Below are 9,384 nucleotides of genomic sequence, written 5' to 3'. Positions count from 1 at the left end.
TGTATAAGCATAGAGTTTTTATTTATATATACAGTTATACATTTCGTGCATAAGAACTTCGATTTAAGGAGGGTGGCTACACTCGTCAAAATGATAAGAAATTGATGAAATTTGGTGATAATGTTCTTCAACATCAAGTGCGAAGACACCATTTTTTTCTAAATTTTCTTCTGCTTAGTTATCGAGTAATTACGCATTAAAGCAGATTTCTTATGCCCGGAATGTATGCCTATGTATATGGAAACGCTATGCTTATACACGTGAACTTTAGTGATCAATTACTCGATAACTTTACAGAAGAAAAATCTTAAAAAATTTGTATTGTCAAATTTGGCCCTAAAGAATATGTTCACCAAATTTTATTAAATTCTTATCATTTTGAAATTTTTTATGTATTTAACATGGTTTAGCATGGCAACATTGTATCGTTGGTAGCCACCCTCCTTAACGCTCAATATTCGACAACCAATGTGGTAAAAAATTTTGAAAATAATGGTATTTGTATACTTGATACCAAAGAATGTCATCACCAAATTTTATCAAATTCTGATTATTTTGATTGCGTGATCCACTCTCCTTAATGCGCCAACTGGAATTTCGATAATCGAGGATGTGTAAACAGTAAACGTAAAAATTCAAACCAGTTTAGATTTAACATTTTCGTTACAGAACATTTTTCGTTCTTCTCTTGAAAACCTTTTTCAGTACCATTACACTGCAACCTTAATTGTTAACACGTGGACACTACACTGGTGCAAATTTACACCCACGAAAATTTCCAGTGTCTAGAGCTTTGAAAATTTCTTTCTTCGATTTGGTCATTTTTCTATAATAAAACTTGATTTTTCCATTTTTTGGGTGGGTATCAAACTTTTGTCGTTCTAACTTTTGATACCCACCAATTTTTTTTAATGTTTGTAATCAATTACTTAGGAATTGTAGCCCCTAAAAAGTCTCGTTGTAAGATTAATTCCATACATTCGTGGATGAAATGAAAAGTTTTGAAAAGTCGAAGTGCAAATTTAAGTGCGTGACCTCAAAGGGAGTGTGGTTTCTACGGTTAAAACAGCGACGGGATTATTCCGCATCTCACTATAAATAAAAAAAAAACACTGCGCATACTTTGTTTTGTCCGTTTTGCACACCGAATGAGTGGATCATATTGACAATGCAATTACCCTTACCGAGCGCAAACCATGTGCGCTTGATGAGTGTCGGTCGCGTGGTGGGAGACGTTGCATATATCGGGGTTGCGACAATCGAGGTCGCAGGGTACTTTAGTCGCTGGAGGCAACGTTAGCGAATAATGTCGACAAAAAAAAATTAACAGAATTTTTCTTTCTGTCGTTTACAAATAAATCTCGTGAACAGATTCATTTTACTAAATAATTAAATAATTGAAAATTTATTTTTTTATTGTAAAAGACAAAATTGTGTTGCTAATTAAAACGTAAAAACTTGGAAATTATCATAATAGCTTGTTTGAAGTCATGGACGGGGCCCAAATCAGCTAGAAATTCATTCCATTGTTTCTGCCAAATGGAAATTGCACGATTTTTTTCTTCCTCGTTAAGACTGCTGTAAATCAATGAATTCAAGGCTAATTGCTTCAGAGCACGGATGTCAGCATGAGCAGGCATAATTCCCATAAAAGCTTCGTAAAAATCGTAGCTCAGCGCTTTGGAACCCCATAAGCCTGGATCGTCGTTTGACACTACGACTGGGACGTCATCGACAAACATACTGCTTGCTGGATGATTCCTCAAATCTTTCACCAGCGCCAGAACTTGATTCGATATCGGGCATATTTCGATTGCGATGTTTTTCTTCTTCACTATTTCCAATACTTTGGGATGTTTCGTCAATGCGTACCTGCAAATATATTTAGATCGTTTTAAAAATATATATATATTCGAATTTCAATAAATTCAACAATTCGGAGCTGGCAGTGAAGGTGGAGAGTAAAAATTTTAATATTGCTTTTTTTTTATTCTTCTCTATTCCATGTCTCTTTTCGAGCATCGAAAGTAATCCAACTGCATTTTCTTTTACTTCTCAATGTTTTTTTATCCTAATTTTTCAAAATGTTTCTATACATGAAAAAATAGTTTTCTGAGAACGAAAATAAATGATCCAACTGGTTTTTGAACACTTTTTCCCACGATAATTTTTCTTTAATATTTTAGCATCATTTTTATACTATCAAGAAACTCGTTGAGCTCACGTGGTCAACTCGAAAACGAGGGTCGTGCCTCTTCTATTAAAGTGTAAGTCAAAGAACGCGCGTCCGAAATTTCAGATTTTTTACCCAGTTTTTATTCGAGTCACGCAGAAAAACGAAAGGTGCCGTTAGCGAATCAGGATCTGTTTTCTTCAGTAATGCGAAATGTGTGTAAAGTTTATATCAAAATTATCTTAAGGAGTTTCGGTACAGGCGATACAATGTTGCCATGCTAAACCATGCTAAAAACATAAAAAATTTCAAAAAGTTTAGAATTTTATAAAATTTGGTGAACATATTCTTTAGTGCCAAATTTGACAATACAATTTTTTTAAGATTTTTCTTCTACACAGTTATCGAGTAATTGATCACTAAAGTTTACGTGTATAAGCATAGCGTTTCCATATATATAGGTATACATTCCGGGCATAAGAAATCTGCTTTAATGCGTAATTACTCGATAACTAAGTAGAAGAAAATTTTTAAAAAATTTGTGTTTTCGCACTTGATGTTGAAGAACATTATCACCAAATTTGATCAATTTCTTAATATTTTGACTTTTGTACCGAAACTCCTTAAAACTGCCATGGTGCGGGACCGTAACAGAAAAATCGTGTAATTTAAACGATTTTTCAAATATTTTTTATATCCAAATAACTCCAATATTCGCGACGAAATTTACGGTTTTTAGTTCGATTTTTTAGAAACCTGGTGCAGCGTATGCTATCACAAGATCATCAAAAAACTCAGAAAAATCGTTCACCGTTACGTGATAGATGCGCGAGTCAGTGGACCAAGTAGGAGGTTGGGTGAAATTTGATTGAAATACTTGAAAAATGTTCGATTTAACATTTTTAATTTTTAGTCTCGTAGGCACGATAAAATGTTTATTAAATTTCACAAAATATTTAGATAATGATTTTAACTGATAGCGATTTGAATTAGCGGAATTAAGGGTTATGTGACGATATTTGGGTTACTCTAACATCATATTTTGTTGCTATGGAAATAATTGTATATTTAATCTCCGTAGACTTTGTTGGGGTACAAAAATCTCCAGCTGGAGTTCGGCCGTTCAATAAGGTACGGTGAAGTTCCACTTTTTTTTACTGTCAATGGTAGTTTAAGGTCTCCTCATAACGATAAACACAGTTCCGAGGCCTCTTACGGGGCAAAATTTTGAATTATTTCATTTACAATAACATTAATTGTGAAAAAATTGTACGCTGTTCGAGCTTCGGAAAAGTTTATATCTTGCAGAAAATTTATTACAGATTCCGTTTCTTTAAAAACATTACCTGACGGGGCTTTTAAGAAAGAAAACATGAAAAAACTTTAGTTTTTGACCTTTCAAAAGCGGATATCAGTCATCACGTTGAGCTGCTGGTAAAAGCTGATTGAACTTCGGGCAAATTCTTGAATCGTGGAAATTTCATTAAATTTATTTTTGAGACTGACTCGCGTGCTTTCATTCGTCTAGTAGCTTCGCTTTTTTCAATGAATTGACCATTTCTTTTTTTCGTACAATAAAAATGTTGCCTAGGTTATGTGTATTTCGAGTGTCACTGGTACTGACATTGACTGCATGGTCAAGTTGAAGTGTAAATTTCATCTTTTATGATATTTTTAAAGCATTTTATTACATTTTAGTGACAAAAATGTTCTCAATGTAAGTGTTTATTAATTTTATTAATAATTTAGACTTGAATTTAATCAACATAAAATAGTTGCAAAATTGACTAGTCATAGAACGACTAAACTGTTAATAAAAAACTTTCTTTCGAGGTGGACATTTGTATAAACGATTGATTTAGTTCGTCATCGATAAGATTTAGTCAAGCTACACGAACTAAAAATTCGACTATCAAAATTATTTGTTATTTTCCACAAATCATGTTGGCTAATATAATAATACATTTCAACAAATTTTAGGTTATATTGAACTGACCAGTATGATTCGATTTACTCAATATTTATAATTCTCAACAAAACTGATTGGATACTTCAGTACTTGATATTAAAATTAATATATCATGAAAGTGTATGTTAATTAAGGAGGAAAAAACAATTATTTCGAGTTCTTCGAACAAAAGACTTGGTTTCACTCGTTTAGTCAATTCATATAAACAAAAATTTAGCGATTCGGATGAATGAGCTATTCCTCATTCATCGCAAGCGGATTTTAGTTAGATCAAGCAACAAAAATATCAACTAAAGACATTTTTAGTCGTTACAACCATTTTTTTTCTCAGTCCATAATTGCAAAATCGCTTTTCTTCGATACTCCCTAAAATTCAGCGGTCGAAGTAAAGACAAAGTGAAGGCGATCGATAGTCAATAGCTTATTACGAAGATCGTGATCAGCGTAAATGGAAAAAAATGGGTTTCCGAAAGTTTTAATAACAAAAGTAAATTACCCGTGACCGATTCTCTTAGAGTTGAGAAGAACAGCATCGATCAAATTATCATCAACGCTGAGTCCATTCCAATTGGTTTCCCCAGCATGAAAGAAGAAATTCATGGTAGGATCAACGCTGCGAATTTTGTCAACCCACACGACGAGGGGGGTGGCAGGATCTTCTTGTCCGACGAGATCGAAGCCGGCGAAAAAATCGGGTAGGCAATTTTTCAACTGGTTTGCGACGTTGAGAAATTTGTCAAATTCAACAGGATCGGAAGTTTTTATTGGAGCGTAGATGAGTTTGACGCCGACGAAGTTGGGGTGATCCTGGACGAAACGGTCGGTAACATTCTTGTAAATTTTGGCGACCTCCAGAGGACTGTAACTTCTGCCGTCAAGGTCATAAATCGGAGGCAGCGTCGACCTCAACTCCAAATATATAACTTTGTCGTCGTAAAGCTCTTGGAGCCCCTGATAATAATGATCCTCGTAAACTGGTCGATACGTCAAAAAGGGCGTTATGAACGTAAATATATCAGCGAACTTCGTCCAAGCTGCATTCCCATCGCTGTAGTTAACGCTCGACGTTTCGTTGTCGAACATCGACATTCGGCGGCGTATTCTCTCGTCCAATTTTTGACCGACGCTCGGATCGCGCCGCAAATCACTCAGCAACTTCCAATCGCACTCTCCATCAGGAATGTCGAAGAAACGCATCGATAATTTGCCCCCTACATCGCAAACGTACAAGTTGTCTCGATGCGTTATATTCTCGAAGAGAAACTTCTCCGAAACAATCGCCGTATCGTGGCTATGTAAAACCGCTCCTTTTGGCATTTTACGAATTATTTGAAACACTTCCGATTTGTCTATGTCACTTTTCGCCTCGTAAAAGTTCCGGGCTGGATTGAATATCGACGGCTCCTTAAAACCTGAAATTCACAGAATTTTAACGTTTCTTTATTGTTTTTTTTTTTTTAATAATTACTAATAATGTACTAAACTGGCCCCGAATTCTGATTCAGCGCATCAAATTACATGAAAATCATGCATTGTATAGGTGTCAAGAAAGATGTTAGAATACCCAAAAATGTGATTATTTGACATTTTTAGCAGTTTTTTTTTTTTACAATTTCCTCAAAATTGGTGGGTGTAGGCGCTGAATTGGCCCTAAATTCTGATTCAGCGCGTCAAAATGCATAGAATTATATGGGTCTAGTCAAAAGTACTGACCGTTTTTTTTTGTGTGCTGGCGTTATTAACTTGTCAACGATGATTTAAAAAAAAAAATTGTTATCATATACAGAAAAATACGAAATTGAAAATAACAAAGCATGTAGAGCTCAATTCGTCTGTTTTGAAGCCCAAAAATTCGAATTTCCGTGGTGGATAGCACACTCATGATGCCTCGTACATTTGGGCAAGGTAATATATTGCCTCTTCACATCGCGATAACAACAAATTATGGAGTATGGTTTTTTCCTGTTCTTCCAATAAAATTTTCTCTCTTTCTAAAAAATATATATATATTGAAACATTTCGATATTCGGGAGATGGTCGATTTCCTCAATATCGGAACTTAGGATTTTTTAGATCTTCTTCTGTCGCGTAAGAAAGATGTCTGTGTAGATTCGTGCACTCACCGGCAGATTTTACTAGGAGCGAGTGAATAGCATTGAGTGCTCGAAAACGTACTATCGTGACGACGGGCGGGGTTCAATATGTCGAATAACTAAATTGTAGAACGGTTGATATTTCAAAATTTTAAAAGTTGTCATATCAGTTTGGAGGAAAATAAGTAATTCGAAATTCTTATTTCCGATCGACTATTCAGCGGATTGCGTGTTTAATCAAAAATTCCTTCTTTGAATTCATATTTACCCGAAAATATATATTTCAATAGTTTTTATTTCGAATGCAATTTTAACAGACCATCTGAATGTCAAGTTCATATTTTCGAATTCAAAATGGAGAGTAATTATTTTATACTTTCGATTTTTTCGAGCCTATAAAACTTAGATATGCGGAATAGCGATAGCTCGAAAAACCTCAGTAATATTTGGTATTTCGTTATTATATTTTCAAAATTGTGAATTTTTACAGTATCGCTGACCGTAGTAATTTATGAATCGAAAGAGTGATAGTCGAATTTTCGAAAAATCGATATTTTAGTCATCGTCCCATGAGCGATTGTTAAATTCTATTTTCGATGTAAAGGTGCTTCGAACCTTGCAGTTTCTGCTTTATTTATTTTCAGCATTCAAAGCTCTAGTCGAATCTGTCCGTCTCCATATTATCATTCCAAGTTTATAAACTCGAGATTTTAGCTGTTCGAAATTTTAGTCATTCCAACATTTGATCCCTACCCGTGACGACGCCAGGCAAAGTGCAATGCCTCGGTAGTGCGTCACCGTACTCGTATTGTACGGATAGACGTTTTGTCAACATCTGACCGAGCAGAGTGCCTTGATGATTGACGTGTTTAAGGTAACTCCTGTACTGCATGCTAGTCAAATGAGTGCTAAATTTTCAAAACGCTTTTAGACCAAGTTTAACCAATTATATCTTATTAACATGTAAAAATATAAAAAACGCTAGTTTTGCAAAAGCTTCAACTGATAAATGCAAATTTCTACGCTGACACATTTTCACTGGTATTTTTCAAAGAATTATCTGCGTTTTTTCATAGATTTTATTGCAACAAGTCTCATTTTGTTCGTCAACCGGTCCTCTATGAATCCACCATGTAGTTGTTTTTTTAACTTGATCGTTTCACTGTTGCAGCTAATTGTTCATTAAGTGAAAAAACTTTTTCACTCATAATTTCTGAAGGAATGAGTTCAAAGGAAAATCTACGTGGTGAATTCGTAGAGAATCAGTTGAGAAACAAAATGAGACTTGGTGCAATAAAATCGGTTAAGAAATACAGATGATTCTTTGAAAAATACCTGTGAAAATGTGTCATCATGGAAATTTGCATCTATCGGTTGATAGTTTTGCAAAACTATCATTTTAAATATTTTTTCACGCATATTAAAATATGCTTAAATATATATCTACTAACAATAAGTTTAATCGGTACGTTAAACTTGGTCTAAAAGCGTTTTGAAAATTTAGCACTCATTTGACTGTCATGCAGTACAGGAGTTACCTTAAACCTCGTATAAAGAAGGGTAATGCTCCATTATTTCTTTTGTTTCAAAACAATTTTAGTAGGAATAATGAGTCGCCCTCTGCCGGCTTCTCGTGAAACGAGAATTCGTGACAGGGGATAAGGCTATCCCGTTACAATATATACTTTAGTTATAAACCTAAAAAATGTTTTCCTCAAAAAAATCCTGGTAAAGTCGAGCTGAAGCTTTCTTGTCAAAATTTTGTAAGATTATGAAATATATTTTCTTACTATGATTTTCACGTGAATATAATACTTCGATCATGACTTGAAGTGGCAGCAAGTTTTTATCCTTACCAAGTTTTTTTGATTAGTTCCTATCATCTTCATGAGAAAGAACTGTAGCTTATATAGATTCAAAGCTGCACGGTTGAAATACGTATATGAATTTTAATGGAATTCAGAAACTATCGTTCAAAAGCAATTTCAATATTTTGAATTACAAAAAATTCATCATTGAACATCAAAAACTCGATACTCTTTTATTTAAGTAATTTCAACACATGTATTTTCTAATAAACATTACATATACAGTGAGCGATGAAAATACGGAAGCGGTTCCAACTTGATGGTACAGAAACGGAGCGCAGTGCAATGTATTCGCTATTTCGATGTTCGCTGTTAGTAATCAACATATTTGATATAAATGGTTATAGAAAGCATCAATAAATGACTGGGGAAAAAGCAGTTGAATGTTTGGCCACAAGAGGTCAGGGTATCAAGTGGTGATCCTCAAATTCAACCAAGGCAATTTTGACTTTTGCGTTTTCGAGCTATCGCTATTCCGCGTATCTAAGTTTAATAAGCTCGAAAAATTCACTTTCGATATCTTGTTATACGCTACATTTTGGAGTGTCTATAAAACAACTACTCTTCATTATGAATTCGAAAATATGAACGTTTGACATTCGCATGGTCTGTAAAAATTGTATTCGTAATGAAAACTATCGAAAAATATATTTTCGAATAAATAAGGATTCAAAGAAGGAATATTCTATTAAAAATGTGATCTGCTAAATAGTCGATCGGGAATGAGAATTTCGAATTATTTATTCCCCTCCAATCTGATATTACAACTTAAAAAATTTTGAAACATTGACCGTTCCACATTTCCATTGTTCGACATAATGAACTCCACTCCACTGGGGTACCTAAAATTCCAGTGCTGTATCAACGGAAATATGTTCACTGATAGAGATATCATGTTATTTTATCGCAATTTGTAATATAAATGTTTCTTTCGCAAATTTGCGATAACACATTCTTTTAACACAATTTCAGATAGGGCATTGTTTTATCACAATTTGCGAAAATACGTTTTTCCACACTATCGATGAAATGCCCCAATTAAACTTAAAAATGGATGCAAATATCATATGCTTACAATCGGATGAATCGAAAATATTACTGTAGAGTAAATTATCAACAAGAGCATATCTCAAACACTTTCGAGTCACGTTTTTTTTATGAGTCGACGTCAAAATAGCACGTTCACATGATACGCAGTCAACGTGGAGATCCATGCTTCGTGGATTGTATGGAGTGGCCCCGACCTTCTCGTGTCCTTCTTCGGTCATATATAAACTCGTT

At 34.3% G+C, this 9,384-nt stretch overlaps 1 protein-coding gene across 1 annotated transcript; it reads right to left on the bottom strand.

Moving 5' to 3' along the window:
- Window positions 1-1,439: 1,439 nt before the first annotated feature.
- Window positions 1,440-7,127, bottom strand: LOC122417739 (adenosine deaminase 2-like). Its single transcript, XM_043431537.1, has 3 exons — window positions 6,989-7,127; window positions 4,639-5,554; window positions 1,440-1,872 (listed from the first exon to the last, which is right to left on the bottom strand). Exons 1-3 carry the CDS (start codon window positions 7,125-7,127, stop codon window positions 1,440-1,442), a joined length of 1,488 nt encoding a protein of 495 aa, XP_043287472.1.
- Window positions 7,128-9,384: the final 2,257 nt, after the last annotated feature.

This window comes from Venturia canescens, chromosome 11 (assembly GCF_019457755.1).
Source record: "Venturia canescens isolate UGA chromosome 11, ASM1945775v1, whole genome shotgun sequence".
Classification (NCBI taxonomy): Eukaryota; Metazoa; Arthropoda; class Insecta; order Hymenoptera; family Ichneumonidae; genus Venturia; species Venturia canescens.
Note: the sequence above shows the minus strand (reverse complement) of the source record. Positions and strands in the feature narration are given on the sequence as shown.